This window comes from Zea mays, chromosome 3 (assembly GCF_902167145.1).
Source record: "Zea mays cultivar B73 chromosome 3, Zm-B73-REFERENCE-NAM-5.0, whole genome shotgun sequence".
Taxonomy (NCBI): Eukaryota; Viridiplantae; Streptophyta; class Magnoliopsida; order Poales; family Poaceae; genus Zea; species Zea mays.
The window spans coordinates 179,259,666-179,278,229 of NC_050098.1; the positions used below are offsets into that span (position 1 = coordinate 179,259,666).

General features: G+C 44.8%; 1 protein-coding gene across 2 annotated transcripts; it reads right to left on the reverse strand.

The window, feature by feature from the left end:
• Window positions 1-727: 727 nt before the first annotated feature.
• LOC100285416 (embryogenesis-associated protein EMB8) lies at window positions 728-13,753 on the reverse strand. Of its 2 annotated transcripts, none has more exons than XM_008674787.4 (14): window positions 13,079-13,753; window positions 12,798-12,887; window positions 11,926-11,993; window positions 11,772-11,848; window positions 11,546-11,635; window positions 11,130-11,252; window positions 10,050-10,127; window positions 4,853-4,938; window positions 2,668-2,716; window positions 2,312-2,368; window positions 2,041-2,171; window positions 1,816-1,899; window positions 1,637-1,703; window positions 728-1,539 (listed from the first exon to the last, which is right to left on the reverse strand). In XM_008674787.4, the coding sequence occupies exons 1-14, from the start codon at window positions 13,327-13,329 to the stop codon at window positions 1,081-1,083; spliced, it is 1,710 nt and encodes a 569-aa protein (XP_008673009.1). In that variant the 5' UTR covers window positions 13,330-13,753; the 3' UTR covers window positions 728-1,080.
• Between the last annotated feature and the right edge of the window lie 4,811 nt (window positions 13,754-18,564).

The following is an 18,564-nucleotide window of genomic DNA, read 5'->3' on the forward strand; positions in this document are numbered from 1 at the left end:
CGGGTGGCCAGTGTCCAGTGGCCCCACCCCCTCCTCTACTTAAAATAGGGTCGGCCATCCTCTCTCTCGCTTGAAGACTTTGCGAAACGCAACGTGCAGTAGTACACTTGACAATTCGAGGAGCTATGGTGTCAGCGTCGTGGGCCTCTTTTATTATTATCGAGAGCAAGACAATTTCCACCACGGATTGTGGTTGACCACAGAATTTGATAACATTCTGAAATGTAGTGCAAATTGCAAGGGTGAAGCAATATCTTAGAGGAAGACAGCGAATTAGCAGGTGAGCAACTGTCTAGAGAAAGTCCAACTGACTTGCGTAACCCACAAATAAATATGAGACTTATCCTGCAAAGAGTGGTCAAGTTGATCTCCGAAACTTATTCAAAACTCAAGGTCAATCGTCACAGGGGAAGAGTTAATATCTTAGAGCTAGTCTAAGAACTTTATTTTTTCAAGAGATTTTTATTGAAAATGAACCTATTTATTAAAATTCTTTGGAAAAATAGGATTGTCACACTAGCCCTATGAATCCAGGGCACACATGCGTGCAAGCCAGAGCACCAAAGTGAAATAGGGAAAAGCTGAGAGAGATTCCAGTGGCACGGAAACGTGCACGTACCAAGCCGCAAAGATTTACTAGATCATTGCAGATTTGAAATGGTCGCTGTGACCGTAATGCCGTCGCCACATCAAAAGGTACTGCTCTTTCCACCCACCAACAAAAAAGTAGTAATAAATTAAAATTAAAATTCCCGCCTCAACTATCTGATAGTTTTTACCGTTCATTCACCACACGTTTCGCATCCTTTGGATTAAAAATAATGTTAAGCTCGACAGATGCCAAACAGCAAATCCAGCCAGATTTACCGAGTAAAATTACACAGATGCTTATCCTGCGTATTATTTTGTTGTAAATACAATACAAATTACAAAGTATCAGTTTATCCAGGCGCCCCCAATGTTTGCTGATGATCGGTGATGATACTGTACACAGGAGCTGTGACGACCCGGGGAAAAATGGCCTTCGTAGCTCAGAGGATGTTGCATGATGTAATTGTAATAACATAATATAAGTATGATTCATTTAGCTCGCAACGGATTCCTGGACTTTTTCCGGAAGGTGATGAAAGCTAGGGAGCCAAGCAGCGGCCAGGATGTTACAAAAGCAATGTAGGCAAGCAACCAGACTGACCTCCCTTGGTATCGAGTCAGTTGGCTCATAGATCTCTTGACAGGAGCAATTATCTCATGAAGCTTATTGCTGTGGATGTCATCACCTTGCTGTTTTACTGGCTCTGCAGGGCTGTCGTTTCCCACTCCAATGGAGTTTTCATTATGGTTCAATGCAGATACCACATTCTGTTGTCCACCGCCCGCCTCGTTACTTAATTGTTCATCAGCTGCATGGTTCAAAGGTGACCCGTCATTGCTAGGGCCATCTTTTGTTACCGCAGCTACCATTCCATCTTCCATGAGATTAACATACGGACTCTTATCAATGGAGGATTCCAAAGACGAGAGCAAAACATGATCATTTGCCTGTATTTAATCATGAGATGAAATATTTTAGTGAACATACAGAAAAGATCAGCATTCAAGAAGGCAAATTTCATTGATGAATTAGTGTCCTGCACACCTTCTGCCTATGCATGTAGGAGCTGTCATGAAGAGCAGAAAGGAACTCAGAAGTAGCTCCAACCCACCTACAAAATATATCAGATGACATCAAATTCAGATTATCCATTAACAGAAGATATATGTGCTGTAATACTGAATGTTGACAGCATGTAACTTTCTGATTTATAGAAGACATACCATAGTCTCCGCGCAGTTAGTCCTTGAAAGAATGCAAGATGACCACCATTTGGAGTAGTTGCTAAAACAATGTTCTTATTGGCCCTAAATCAAATCAAGACGCTTCTGATTAATACATTCTTATGGGCCATAAATCAAATAAAGATCCTAGTGATGAATTAAAGATTAATACATAGACAGAACTGTTCAGAAATGAGGAGCATGAGTTCCACAAGAAAAATTCACCTGCATTCATCCCAAGGAATAGCCTCCCTTGTGCAAAGAGGATCATCCAAAGCATTGATACAAAGCAAGGGAACTGACACATTTCCGACGTAACTAGCACTACTGCACCGGCGATAGTAAGTATCCACTGTCTGCAAGGGGGAAAAAGATCACTGCACACGATCAGATATATTCAAAATTTTCAACAATATCAGCCGTTACAGCAGTACTTGAAATATTATTTGTTTATAATAGAGAAGTGATTGCCATAAAAGCAAATGATAGAGGGTACCTCATATCTTGAGACAACACAAGTAGCATGGTGGTCAAACTCTCGGATAGATCGTGACTGCCAAATTAGAGAGAGAAGAAAAATGAACAGTGTGATATCATACAGTCATCAAGAGCCCATCAATAGAAACAACAAATTACTCTAATCTAAGAATTCAAAAGGCTACATAATTAGTCAAACAATTGGCATCTTGAAGATTACCCTTTTCATAACACAGACTAGCAAACCACAAGACTAATCAAGAGGGCATGGAACCTTTTTTTTAAAAAAAATTAAAGAGGTTTAGGTTTATAAAAAATGTAAATACTATATAAACAGTTTGATACCAAGAAATATTGCAGGGTATGGAGTCAAACCTTTTTAATACCTTCCCAATTTGCAAGTCGGGCCAAGACAGGTTGATGTCTGCAAAAAGGCAAAGGTTAATGTGTCCTCAATAGTGAATAATGACCATGCTCTTATTATTTGTGACAGTGCTAGGTGGGTGGATTGAGTCCACCATTTGTGCATTTACTTGGAATTTCCATTCCTAGAAGGCAGAATGCAGTTATATTGTCATAATGCCTCTGACTGCTGTGCAAGAATTTTTACTATAGTGAAAGCAGCACTGCAGCAGCAAGCAAAGGATAGAAAACAGATAGCACAAGTAACCCGTGCAATCAGGCATGGAGGATCCACATATCTAGCGCCTCTTAGTTTCAGGAGAATACTCAGCTGCTTGCAAAAAGAGGACTGTCCCACCCTAATTCTTGCCCACTTTCTGATCAGGCTGTGGAGACAATTCAACACTGTCTGGCTACTTGCATCTTCACTAGAGAAATCTGGTTTCTCTTATTCTCTAAATTGGGTCTACAAAGTCTTGTTCCAGAAGCTGACGACTCTTCCTTTTATTGTTCTCGTTTTTGCCTTGGATCCTCTTCTTTTGCATGAGATAGAAATAAGGAATTCCAGAAATCGAGGCTTTTTCTCACTTGATGGTAAGAAATCCCAGGATCTAGAAATTCATTTCGTACAATTGAACCTTTTCAAACTGTTTCTTTCTGAGAACCAAAAAAACTTGTGCCAAAATAACAGATGCGAAGAAAAACATATTAGATGGTGGAGCAGAATCACTGCTCTCATCTGTTGGAGTCTAGGCTTTGGTCGTTTTTCTTTGGTGTAGTTAGTCATGGATGAGTTTTTGTACGCTTGTTGGTGGCCGCAGTAAGGAGGCCTCTAGTTTTGTACTGGTCCGTTAGGACCCTTTTTCTCCTCTTAATATAATGTCACGTAGTCCTCCTGCGTTTCGGAAAAAAAAGGAGAATACTCAGCTAAGTTGGTTTATGAGGGTCTATTCAGTGTGCTGTCCTGTTTAGGCCATGGGAGCCAATAGGGAAACCATGGGCAACACACAAATGCCATTTCTTCATGTGGTTGGTCGCACATAACAGGTGTTGGACTGCTAATCGACTTGCATGACGGGGTCTAATACACCATGCTCGATGCCCAGACTGTGATCAGGCTGAAGAGACGATCCATCATCTGCTCATCACCAGTGTCTTTGCATAACAGTTCTGATTCAGCCTGCAGGTCCTTCCACCGCAGCCTGGAGAGACGTCCTTTGATGACTGGCATGTCTAGAGCTAATGATATGGTCACCGTCCAGGCACAGCAAGGCCACTTTGGAATCATCTCAACAGATGTGTCTTTGATGGAGCTCCACCAAACGTTGCTGGAGCTTTTTTTGCTCACCAGCAAGGAGATGCAGTTGTGGTATGGCTGGGACTTGTGGTAGTTCCTACCTGGATGCTCTAGCACCAGGAGGCTGTTAGGTGCTTAGGTCAAGCGCTTTTTTATTTATAGTAAAGTGTGCCCATGTAATCTAAGAAACTTTGGGGCGTGGGTGACTGTAAGAGCTCCTACCACCCTTTTATTCTTCTTTATTTAATTAGTATAATGATACACAGCTCTCACAAGTCACAAGCAGAAAGCATATAAGAACACTCTTAGATATGTTCAGTTTCAGGCTCTAGACAGGTATTAGAATCATTACATTTGAATATTCCAACCATCCAGAAATACTTTGACCATGGAAATATATCGCATTTACTTGTACATCGCCCTATAAAACTATGGTCCAGTCACTTTTTGTTCACAACTACTCCCTCCGTTTCAATTTATAATTCGTTTGACTTTTTTAACATAAGTTTGGCCGGCTCGTCTTATTCAAAAATATTCATAATTATAGTTAATTTTTGTTGTGATATTGTTTAGCATATAATATACTTTAAATGTGGCTTTGAATTTTTTATTTTTTGCAAAAAAAATGAATAGGACGAGCCGGTCAAACGTGGCACAAAAAAGTCAAACGAATTCTAATTTGGGATGGACGGAGTATTACACAATACAAGACCTTTCCAAGCATATATACTGCTATGCTCAAGAGATAAATTGAAGTTTCCAGATTCCGGTGTACCTTTTAAGATGTGGCGATTCTGTAGAATAAAAGTAGAGTCTCGTATAAATGTATAGAGTGTACACAGTTTAGTGAGGAAAACTTACAATTTTGCATAGCCCTTCAGACCAATTGCAAGTGCTTTGTCGTAAATACGCTGTACAAGCTTGCGGGAAATAAATCTGTCACCTATCTACAAAATTGAAGTGAAATGAGAAAACAGAGTGAGGATAAATGCCAGTTTGGTGTTATGGCACTGTGCTATTCAGACAACTGCATAAGCTTTGTTACAGAGAATTGTTGCTCATATCAAGGACAAGGTTACAATTGGTTAATATATCAAGAAACATTTTTATTGAACATGTATTAAGAACTGCTATAGCCAAAATACTTTTTAAGTGTGACAACCTAAATTTGCAGGGAATCTAAACTTGGATGAACACTCAAGATGAATCCATGGGTAAGTACCACAATGAGTTGTAATACATTGACAAAAAAGACATGTTTGATTCCTGAAAGGTAAATAGGCTTACACATTTTCCTATATAAATTTTGGTGGTTGAATTGTCCAACACAAATTGATTGGACTAACTAGTTTGCTCTAGATTATGAGTTCTACAGGTGCCAAAGGTTCAACACAAACCAATATAAAGTCCAACAAAGGGTTCAAATAAAAAGAGCAAAAGACAACCGAAGTGTGCCCTGATCTGGCGCACCGGACTGTCCGGTGTGCCACCGGACAGTGTCCGGTGCACCAGGGAACCCAACTCCAAACTTGCCACCTTCGGGAATTCTGGGAGCCGCTCCGCTATAATTCACCGGACTGTCCGGTGCAGCACCGGACTGTCCGGTGTGCCAGCGGAGCAACGGCTACACAGCGCCAACGGTCGTCTACAACGGAACAGTAAAAGTGAACAGTGCGCGCCTGCGCGCGCAGAAGTCAGAGCAGCGCCAGAAGGCGCACCGGACAGTGAATAGTGACTGTCCGGTGCACCACCGGACTGTCCGGTGGCCCAGTTGCCAGAAGCTCCAACGGTCGGAACCCAACGGCTTGGTGAAGTGGCTGGCGCACCGGACAGTGTCCGGTGCGCCATACGACAGAAGCCTTCACCAACGGTCAACTTGGTGGTTGGGGCTATAAATACCCCCCAACCACCACACTTCAATGCATCCAAGTTTTCAGCCTTCAAACCTCATATAAGAGCTCTAGACTTCATTCAAAGACACAAACAAGAGATCAAATCCTCTCCCAAGTCCAAAGATCATTCCAATCAAATAGTGACTAGTGAGAGAGTCAATTGTGTTCATTTGAGTTCTTGTGCTTGGATTGCTTTTCTTCTTCCTTCTTTCTTGTTTCCAACTCAATTGTAATCAAGGCAAGAGACGCCAATTGTGTGGTGGTCCTTGTGGGGACTTAGTGTCCCGATTGATTGAGAAGAGAAGCTCACTCGGTCTAGGTGACCGTGTGAGAGAGGGAAAGGATTGAAAGAGACCCGGTCTTTGTGACCACCTCAACGGGGAGTAGGTTTGCAAGAACCGAACCTCGGTAAAACAAATCACCGTGTCATCCGTCTTATTTGCTTGTGATTTGTTTTCGCCCTCTCTTTCGGACTCGATTATATTTCTAACGCTAACCCCGGCTTGTAGTTGTGCTTAAAGTTTGTAATTTTCAGATTTGCCTATTCACCCCCCCTCTAGGCGACTTTCAATTCCTTTGTATAGTTTTCTTGAGCACAGCAAGAGTTAGTAGAACTGAAACCGTAACCCTAATCAGGGTTGGGTGTTGTATTTATAATAGAGTTGTTGGGCCTAAGCCCATTACACAAGTCCCCATTACAAGGAAAACACGGTTACTCTAACTCCACCCCCCCCCCCCGGCAGTCAATGCTCTAGCCACGAGAGATGTTGAGGCTGGACCAAAAATCCTCAAAAACACCTAGGCAGGCCCTTGATGAAGATGTCGACGAACTGAGAAGTGGTCGGGACATGGAGAACTCGCACATCCCCAATGGCAACACGCTTGCGGACGAAGTGGAGGTCGAGCTCGACATGCTTCGTGCGCTGGTGTTGGACGGGGTTGGTGGAGAGGTACATGACGTTGATGTTGTCATAGCAGACAAGTGTGCTCCGCGACAGCAGACTATGGAGCTCCTAGAGCAGCTGACGAGGCCATGCTGCCTCGACGACGCCGTTAGCCACAACACGGTACTCGGCCTCGGCGCTGGAGCGGGATACGACTGGCTACCGCTTCGAAGACCATAAGACAAGATTGTCGCCAAGGAACACGGCGAAACCGGAGGTGGACCGACGGGTGTCGGGACAACCGGCCTAGTCGGTGTCGGTGTAGACGACGAGGTCGGTAGTTGCAGATCGTCGAAGGAGGCCAAAATCGGTGGTGCCCCGGAGGTACTGTAGGATCTGCTTCATAGCGATGAGATGTGGTTCCCGTGCGGCGTGCATATGGAGGCACACCTACTGGACGACGTAGGTGATGTCAGGGCAAGTGAAGGCGAGGTACTGCAGGGCCCCGGCAAGACTCCGATAGCTGGTCGGATAAGCCACCGGAGGTCCGTTGTCGGAGGAGACCTTGCCCTGAGTGTCCACCAGAGTCATGCAGGGCTTACCATTAGCCATGCCAGTGCGCTCGAGGATGTCGACGGTGTGCGGACGCTAGTGGAGTAATAGACCCTAGGGCCGACGCTAGACGGTGATCCTCATGAAGTGGTGTAGCTCACCAAGGTCCTTCATCGCGAACTCCTGTCGGAGTGAGGAGATGATGCGTCGCAAGAGGTCGGGGGAGGAGGTCGTGAGGACGATGTCGTCGACGTAGAGGAGGTATGTAGTATCTAGGCCGCGATGAAAGACGAATAGGGAGGTGTCTGCCTTCGCCTCGACAAAGCCCTGTGAAATCAAGAAGGTGACAAAGCGGTTGTACCCCGCTCGGGGGTGCCTGCTTGAGGCCGTAGAGGGATTAGTTAAGCTTCTAGACCATGTCAGGGTGTGTCGGGTCCACAAAGCCGACCGACTGAGTGCAATACAACGTCTTCGTCAAAGTGACATGGAGGAAGGAATTCTTGACGTCGAGTTGATGCACTTGTCAGGCCCGTGAGAGAGCCAGAGTCAAAACAGTCCGGATGGTACCAGGCTTGACCATGGGGCTGAAGGTCTCGTCATAATCCACCCCAGGACGCTGGGTGAAGCCCCGCAAGACCCAGCGAGCCTTGTATCGATCCAAGGTGCCATCCGCCTTCAGCTTGTGCTTGAAGATCCATTTCCCGGTGACCACAATGGTGCCAGGTGGAGGCAAAGGCAGTGGAGGCAAGGGCGTACGGTGTGGCAACATGGACGGAGGAAGGTGGTTCAGGGAAGCGAATGGAATATAAGGGACCGGAGCTGTCGCAGCGAGCAACTACAGCACGATTAGTAAGATCCCGTATGGTGAGCCCCTAGGGATCGAACTCCATAGAGCAGCGGTTGTCAGTGGTGAAGCAACGGATCGAGAGAAGGTTCTAGATGATGTTGGGGGCAACAAGAATGTTGATGAGGTACAAGGGACCAGGAAGTACAATGTCACCTACTGAGGTGACAAGCAGAGTCAATCCATTACCGACAATGATGGAGGAAGGAAAGGTGGGGCTAGGAGGATGAGGTAAAGAGAAAAGTCTTGGGTCAGGAGTGGTATAGAACGAGACGCCAGAGTAGGCAACCCAGTCGGTGGGATGAGAGGGGGGCAAGGATATGGGGAGGATGAGAGAGTCTAAGTTGGTGCCCCCACAGGACCACCGGAAGGGGTGCTGGGGCCAGCAGTGGTGAGCATGCTGATGGCAACCAGGGATGGCGAAGAAGACGAGGCATCGGTCATCATGGAGATGATAGTAGCACTGGGGAAAACAAGCGGCCCAGTAGTGTGGCGGTCCGCCTGGGGTGAAGCTCGACGTAGTGGCGGGAGAACCAGGTTCATGACCGGATCAAAGGTCACGAGTGTGCCCTATAGAAGCGGGTCTGCATGAAGGAAGATGCGCACACGGCAGGGGAAAGGAGGCATGAAAGCCGGGGGGTTGTGGCCATATGAGCAAGGCCAAGGACGTCGATGGGCGCGATCGCGCCGCTGTGGAGGGTGGCTGCTACGGGAACAAAGAGCCCAGTCAGAGACGAGCAGATGACCGGTACGAGCGACGGGGGGGGTCAAACGTCGCGCATGGGGAGAAGATAGGCGCCATCGCGCGGTATAGGATGCTGCTAGGGGCAGATAGGGACTGTCCCGCACAACCACCAGCGTCGACATCGCTCAGGACCACTCCGGTAGCGGCAGCGAAGAAACCAGGGAGGCCGAGCCCAGCGTAGGGGAGCTCGTCAGCGTTTGCAGCCCACGGTGACGTAGTGGAGGAGGTTGTTGTGCCGGCGAGAAAAACGGACGCAGGCGCGTGCACATGGAGGACGCAGCGACCGGACGCGCTCGCCGGTGTAGAGGACAGGGCAACGGGGCCGGCTAGGACGCTGCTTCTCCCGTGCGCGCGCTGGTGAAGAGCGGTCATCACAATGAGGGAGACGACCAGCGGTGAACGACCAGCCGCCATGGCACACCACCAGTCAAAGAAGGTGTCGGCTATGGAGGTATGGTAGGCCGAAGAAGAGGAGGGAGCGGCCTTCGGGCCGGCCGATGGCGCCGGGAGGCGCGGTGGCGACGGATCGGGGGTGGGCGGCATGGTGTCCTGACAGCTTCACCTCCGACGGTCTAAGGCGGCAATGCACGCTTCCTGGGCGGCGGGCCCAACATGGTGCGAGGCAGTGGACGGCGCCACCAGGGCAGGCGGCGAAGGCACGAGTTGTGGTGGGGAAAGCCGACGACCTGGCCTAGGGGTGGCCGACGGTTGTGGGGGTGGGAGGGAGGAAGAGAGAGAAGGAAAACCTAAACCTAGCTATGATACCAAGTTAGTAGAACTAAAACCCTAACCCTAATCAGGGTTGGGTGTTGTATTTATAATAGAGTTGTTGGGCCCAAGCCCATTACACAAGACCCCATTACAAGAAAAACACAGTTACTCTAACAGCAAGCAAGCATTTCCTTGCTTTTGAGGGAGAGCCAAATGAACCATTATTCAGTAGTAGCAAACAGACATGGACCACCAACAACGCTAGGAACAGTTGGAAAAAAAGAAACCAAACAAGATCTTAAGTCATTTAGGCACTTCAGCATTTGGAGCAATGCAAAAGTGAACTGAAGTTCTTAAGACACAACTTAATAAAAGATCCTACATCATAAGCATTCAAGTTTTCCTGGTGAGTATCGATCGAGCAACTAACCAACAGATCCCATGGAGAACAAATAGATACTGCACCCGCTATAGGAGTATTCTCGCCTTCTTCTCCAAGATACTTGACCTGTAAAAAGACGTGGAATAAATATGTATTGTTTTTGTCATGTTCTGAAATCAACTTATGCACTGTCACAAATCTTCTTTCTAGAGTATTGCCATTGGTGGGGTGAGGAATTGGAATAATGATGATGAACGTCATGGGATTCATCAGTACACAACGTTAAAAAGTACTCCCTCCGTTCCAAAATAGTATTAGTTTTAGCTCTTAGTTTTTATGTCTATATTCAAGTGGATGATGATGAATGTAGACAAGTATATAGAATATATACACAAGTATTGTATGAATCCATTAAAAAGTCAAAACGAATTTTGTTTTGGGACAAAGGGAGTACAAGATTAATCACAAGTCTGACCATGACTATCAGATGACTGGCCATCAATAGTGAATGCAAATGTAGTACCAGGAACAGATCAAAACCCAGCCAAAATTACACATCAACAAGGCTAAAACAGTGGAGTGAGCTCAAAGAAAGTAGAGGAAGACTAAGCAGGTTGATGAATGGGGCTGGGCTACAAGGTTTCTTAAACCTTCACCAAATTTCATTTAAACCCACTGCTTTACTAAAAATACGGTTGAATTGCAGAAATAGTGGATAAATCAAGAACAAATACAACTGGTTCAGTACTTTTAAAAAAGTATTAATCACAATTCACATAATTTAATATATGAAAATAAAGACTTCGAAGAATGAACTGTATCAAGTAGTTTCTTGTAAAAATAATTAAGCTCATTCTGATCTTGGCCTAGTTAGAAAACAAGTCCCAATTGAAAACCTGAGTCAAACTTCAACTTAAGCTTGTATATGTATGTCTCTTTAGCAAGAAACTACTACCATCCATAAAAAGACAACCTTGTGCAAATTCTAGCTAACAGTACAAATAAACTTCAACAAACACTTTTTCATATTTGGTAGCAGGAAATAGCAGATGTCAGGATATTTGGGTTCAAATAATGAAACATGCAGATTGGGGGAAAAAAGATTATGCCAAGCAGAAAGATGCATACCACAATATTGGCACCTATGCTTGTACCAATGCAAAACAGTGTGGTTTTCGGATATCTGTGATGCAGGTGTGTAATGACCTCTCGGACATCTTCTGTCCAACCACCATTGTAGAAGCAATCTGACTGCCAAAAGGAAACCAAAATTACACACTCAGTGGCGATGGATACTGAAAAAATCGTTTGGTGCGTCAGAAACATGATGCAGTGTAAACAGCAACTATGATTTAATGTGGAATTTATCATTTTGTACCATAATTGGTGAAAATCAGATATATGGCTAACAAAAGCAACAGATCTTGGCAAAAATATTGAGCATTACATTTTGAACCCAAACAGGGATCATGAGTGTTCAAGAAAGTTTAAATGGTATAGTAAGTGAATTTTAAATACTTGGTGTTTCAGTTTAGATAACTTACAGTAATGGACACACCACCAAGACCTCTGTGGTTGCTTACAACAACATTCCATCCTTTGCTTGCCATGGAGTAAACCAAGTGTTTTACATACTACAGCAAGTGATTACATCTTTAGAATGACTAGCAAATATAGAAATAAGTTATACAACAGAAATACAAAGAGCTCTTCAAATATGCAAATACAATACAGAAATAAGTCAACATCAGAAAAAATATAGAAACTAACAGCAGCAGCAGAATCGCTAGTTAATCCAGGAACCACAACTACAAGGGGTGTTGAAGCGTCTTTCGAAATGAATCCATCTGCAACTGCAAAATAACTGAAGAGATCAGACAATACATCATATCACATATATATTACACAGAATCTGGGACTCTACCTTCCAAATCAGATGCGAACAGCCAATCCAAAGCAATGGTTCCACCATCACGAACAGTGTACAACTGTCTGCAGTGCAGAAATTTTAATCAGTGCACTGCTAACTGAGAAAGGAAGAAAGATTTTTTGTTTGCTCCACTAAAAAATAAGCATATATCCTGAAGAACTTAGTTAAGGGGTTTAAACTCAGTTCTATTGTGCATTTGTGCTCCTTGTCAGGAAGCACACAATTAGTTTCAATAAGAAATACAAACTATTCCTATTGAGCTTTCTTTCTTTTTCTTTTCATTAATGCAAGGTCCATATGAATTATGAAACCATAAAATTTCCCTAAACACCAATGGAGTGACTAAAATGATCTTGACACGTTGATGAATTCATCCATGGAGCTGAAAAGGTGAAGGCAAGAATGCCCAGAAATCCTTGCAGCGCTCAAGCCGCTCATATAAGCTTATTGTGACATGCATATACCACTCCACAGCAAAATAGAAGCATCATGGACTTATTGACATTAGATCTTACTCCAGTTTCAGATGTGTTTTTTATGATTCTTGTTTTGTCAAACTTTTTAACTTGACCATAAATATATAAGAAAAAGGCCAATGTTATTAGATTTAAGGTAAAAGGTACTCCCATACTATATAATAATTCATTTGTAGTAGTCACATATTTCCAAAAAAATGCTGGGCAAAGTGTCATACTGAAGATCGTGTCGATGTCATAAACAAATTATAATTATATTGCAATATGGCCATGGGACGCTACCATATTTGAAAGAACAAACTCTTGATAGTGTCCATTGTTCATCTAAATGGCTACAGTGAATAAGGGAAAACTGCACAATGTATCTCTCTCCTGGGTAACGAATATAACCTCTTGTATGTGAATGAAGGCGGCGTCCCGTAAATGCCCAGGAACAATGTCTGCAAATGCGGGCTCGCCAGCCATGGTGTCGCCAGATACCTGCATAATTAATACCACAAATCCATATCACCCCCAGCTTAAACTATTCATCACACAGTGGAAATAATCCATCGCGTGTTTCAGAAGTCAAAACACAACATTGCAAATTCCATCACAGTTGACCAAACACGCCCAATGCTGGTACTACCGCTACACTACGACGATCCGGCCTAGAGGGCCCATAGCCATACCTGCCGTGGAGCAAGCGGCACTTGGACGCGACGCGGTGGTAGATCTCCGAGGCGGGGTGGAAGGTGAGCTCGACGCGGCCGCCCCGGAAGCCGCGGAGGATGTCGCCGATAACATGGAGCTCGAGGAAGCGGTACAGAAAGACGGACACGACGATGATGGCGGCCAGCGCGTAGCGCTCTGCGGGCACCATCGCCGCCGCGCGGAGCAGCAGCTCGACGGGCGACTCGCCTGCGGCGACGGCCTCCGACATCCTTCGCTACGCCCGCCTTGGCGTTCTGCGATTTTGGAGCGGCGCTCCTCTGCGTAAGGAACGAGGACAAGATGCGGCCGGATGCACGCCCCGGTCAACGTCGCGCGCTCGTCGAGGTCAGTAGGTCACCTCGCCGGCGCGCCGGGGCGACCGGTGCGGTGGGAGTTATGAAGCGGTTCGAGCGGCTATTCTGAGGTTCGGCGGACCACGCGATTCACACCGTGGACGGACCGGCGGAGATGCAAAGAGCGCTTTCCTGGTCCCCTGGCCTGGACGATTATTACGCCCTTGTCTTTTGAAGTGACGGTGGCGCGGGTGGGGCATGCATGTCGGGGCCACAACGTTGACGTCGTCGGGCTCGGCCGCTCGGGGTCGGGGACTCGCGAAGCGGGACGACGTGAGCTACCAGGAGATCCGATGTTCGGGCCCACTCTACAGAGGCCAGCGTCCACGTTCGTAGGTGTGTGCGGCCAAGACGAGCGGTTGTCCGGTTGAGCAGCCGTCCACGTGAAGTTCCACTGTGTCAGAACTCAGAAGTCGTAAAACATAATTGCAATTCTATTTGTTAGAGTCAGTATGGTATTCTAAAAAGATACGCTATGTATATGTACTATTATGCAATAAAATAACAGAATGTATAGGTGCAAGTGCAAATTATTTGTTAATCATATATATATATATACACACACGAAATAAAAAGAATAAAGATTTGCGTCTTTTTATTGTACATGATTGTATCTAACTTTTCTCCAAATATATGCGAACGGGGGAGGAAAATGAATAGTATCAATATTACGTCAAACTAATCTATACTACCAAAACATATTATACTCTATCTGTTCGTTAATATATATCGTTAGTTAGCACAAATTTAAACTACTTGATGACAAATAAATAAAAATGAAAATAGTATAATATATTGTGAATAATCGTGTTCTACATTTTTTTCTATCACTCGGTATGATACTACCCTACTTCAGTTTTCCGTCCACCGTACTGCCCATCTTATGCCTAATTCAATGGTTCTTCTCTTAAGTTTGTCTATCTAAGGGTCTGTTTGTTTACCCCCAGATTATATAATCTGGATTAAATAATCTTAAAAGGCAAATAAACAGTCCAGCTTATTTGTCCAGATTATATAATCTAACCCCTTGGATTATGATAATCCATAAGCAAGTGAGGAGGTACTTATTTCAGATTATTTTTTCCCCACTTTCCCACTATTCTTTCAAGTTTCCTAGAAATTACCCAACATTGTCATTATAATCCACCGAATCGTTTTTTTGCGCCTATCGGATCGGAGAAGCCCGCCGCCCAACAGAAACACGCCGCCTAGCCCCCACCCCCCGCGCCCCGAGGCACAGGATCCCGCCGCCTGGCACTGCCGACGGGACGGACGGGACTGCGTACGGGGCAGCAGATTCCCGCCCGCCGCTCCGACGCGTCCCGCGCGCCAGAAGGCTCCGCGTGGTCGACGGGACGCGTCCTGCGCCCCACGGCACAGGATCCCGCCGTGCCGACGGGACGGACGTACGGCGGGGGCAGCCGATTCCCTTCGCAGATCAGCTGGGGCGCCTAATTTTTCTCTACAACTGTCCTGCCGAGATCCAGAGTGCGACCATCTGCTACAATGCTACTCTATCTACAGGTGTATTGTGATAGATCCTCCGTCGGAACCAGCAGACATATGTGATGGTCATTGCTAATTTGTAGACATCTGTAATGGTCATATGTGATATGCTTGTACATATATTTTCGTAGGAGTGCCGAAAGGACTTATTGTTGCGGGATGGCCGGGTTCCGCACATGATATGAGGGTGTTCAATAATGCTCTAACAAAATATGCCACTATTTTTCCACATCCTCCACCAGGTATCATATTGTTTATTATATAATTTCAATTTATAAATTATTATGGTCTACTCTCATATGTCGGTGTATTTTTAGGTAAATATTATCTTGTTGACTCAGGATACCCTAATCGATCTGGATATCTAGCACCATACAAAGGAACAAAATATCATTTACCTGAGTATCGAGCGGGTCCCCGACCTAGCGGAAAAAAGGAGACATTTAACTATTTGCATTCATCTCTGCGTAATGTGATTGAACGCTCATTTGGTGTTTTGAAGATGAAGTGGAGAATTCTGTTACACCTACCAGTTATCCTATGGCCAAACAATCCAAAATAATACATGCATGTATGGCTCTTCATAATTTTATTCGTGACAGTTCTTTGGCAGATAAAGAATTTGACCGTTGTGATGAAGATGAAGATTATATGCCAATGCCATCATCTCAGCCTAGTACTAGTCAATTTGGGGATGAAGAAGGTGACATGAATGCCTTCCATGATAATATTGCTAATGCAATATTTGCCAATGTCAATTGAATTATTTTTTTCAAATTATTTATGTAATAAATTATGAATACTCAGAAACGTTTGTTACATTGTTCATCTCATATAGGAGTTTCAACCTAGTACAAATATAGAGGGCATTCTTGTCTTCCTCATACAAAAGAATCCTATTAACAACTCAAATAATCTGGGTAAACAAATAGGACTACTCAGATTATATAATCAAGATTATATAATCCAGATTATATAATCCTCCAAAAATAATCCAGATTATATAATCTATGGGGGTAAACAAACAGGCCCTAAGTCTACATGTCATCTTGTCTCAAATTGTTTCACTACTATTATGGCTCCACAATGACGTAGTTGTTGGAGTCTTCTTCCCCGCCGAAGGTCCTCAAGACAAAAACACCTTCGGCAAAATAATACAGAGGCCCGCCGAAGCTATCTTCAGCTTCGGTTCAGCTATCATCAGTTTTGGTTCAGCTTCTTAAGACGAAGACCTTGCGTAGAAACAACTATGTAGAACGCTGAAGCTATCATCAGCTTCGGTTTAGCTCAAGCAGAAAAAGAAAAGACCAGATAGACCTTAATAATCCAGGTTGTCTGTAAATAAATGTTAAGGGTCATGAATGTAATTTTACCTGGACTGCATCTCGTGCCTATAAATAGATGAACAGTAGCATCGTACTGTCCACGCTGAATTGTAATCACTCTCTCGCGTCTTCACCTTCGAGTAAGCCGAATGTATCAATGTAATATTAATACTGTCAATATTCATACATGTTTTATGAAATGCAAATATGTGTGAATTAATGAAATGCAGTTACTGTCTTCATTCTTTTACATTCACATTCACATATTAAATGATGAAGGTAAGTCCTTCTTGACCTTCGTCTGATGAGCATTATTCTCACGTGTAGATAATGCTTCGGAGGACAAAGATCCATGATAATTAACAATTGTGTTGCCTTGTTCTTTATCTACAACATTTGAGAACAAGTGACCAACATTGGCACCCACCATCCGGTGAACTCACTTCCACGACTGCGACAATGGCTTCGCAAGGCAACCAAGCTGTGGCACTTTTGGCTACAAAGCTGGTGCTCCCAATCATAGGCGGCTCAAGTTTTGAACCAGCCAATAAGAAGCAAAAGAAGGAGGCACAGAGAAGGGTACAACATGTTGGAGTGCAAGGACCCTTCATCAAGTCCAAGTGGTCTCATATACCAATCACCTTCTCTCAGGAAGACCTTCAGCTCAAGGATTATCCTCACAATGATGCAATGGTTATATCTTGTGTCATTAAGGGGTTCCTGGTTCACAATATCCTTGTAGACACCTGCAGTGCAGCAGACATCATCTTTGCAAAAGCTTTTAGGCAAATGCAAGAGCAGGATGACAAAATACATGATGCAGCACACCCCCTCTGTGGCTTCGAAGGAAGGCAGATAGTGGCACTCGGCAAGATAACTATGCCGATCACCTTCGGCTATGTTCACAACACAAGGACAGAGCAGGTTGTCTTCGACATTGTTGATATGGAGTATCCCTACAATGCAAATATTGGGCGAGGAACATTAAATGCCTTCGAAGCAATACTGAAAGTCGCCTAGAGGGGGGTGAATAGGCAAATCTGAAATTTATAAATTTTAAGCACAACTACAAGCCGGGGTTAGCGTTAGAAATAAAGTCGAGTCTGAGAAGAGGGTGAAAACAAATCAACCAACGAAATAGAGCGGATGACACGGTGATTTGTTTTACCAAGGTTCGGTTCTTGCAAACCTACTCCCCATTGAGGTGGTCACAAAGACCGGGTCTCTTTCAACCCTTTCCCTCTCTCAAACGGTCACCTAGACCGAGTGAGCTTTTATCCTTAATCAACGGGTCACTTAGACCCCTTACAAGGACCACCACAACTTGATGTCTCTTGCTTGATTACAAGTTGCTTGAGAACAAGAATGGAGGAAGAAGAAAAGCGATCCAAGCGACAAGAACTCAAATAAACACAAAAACTCTCTCTCACTAGCCACTATTTGTTTGGAGTGATTTTGGACTTGGGAGAGGATTTGATCTCTTGTTTATGTCTTGGAGTGAAGTCTAGAGCTCTTGTATTGAATGCAATGGCTGAAAACTTGGATGCCTTGAAGTGTGGTGGTTGGGGGTATTTATAGCCCCAACCACCAAAATGGTCGTTGGGGAGGTTGTCTGTCGATAGGCGCACCGGGCAGTCTGGTGCGTCAGCCACGTCACCCAACCGTTAGGGTTCTGACGGTTTTGACCGTTGGAGCTCTGACAGATTGGGGCGCCGGACAGTCCGGTGCCGCACCGAACAGTTACTGTTCACTGTTCGGTGCGCCTTATGGCGCTGCTCTGACTCTGCGCGCGCTGTCCGCACACTGTTCACGTTCACTGTTCACTTTTGCAGACGACTGTTGGCGCAGTAGCCGTTGCTCCGTATGGCACACCGGACAGTCCGGTGCCACACCGGACAGTCCGGTGAATTATAGCGGAGTGGCTTTTCTAGAAACCCGAAGGTGGCGAGTTGAAGTTGATCCACCCTGGTGCACCGGACAGTCTGGTGCGCTAGACCAGGGCAGCCTTCGGTTTCTTTTGCTCCTTTCTTTTTGAACCCTAACTTGGACCTTTTTATTGGTTTGTGTTGAACCTTTAGCACCTGTAGAACTTATATTCTAGAGAAAACTAGTTAGTCCAATTATTTGTGTTGGGCAATTCAACCACCAAAATCATTTAGAAAAAGGTTTGACCCTATTTCCCTTTCAATCTCCCCCTTTTTGGTGATTGATGCCAACACAAACCAAAGCAAATATATAAGTGCAGAATTGAACTAGTTTGCATAAGGTAAGTGCAAAGGT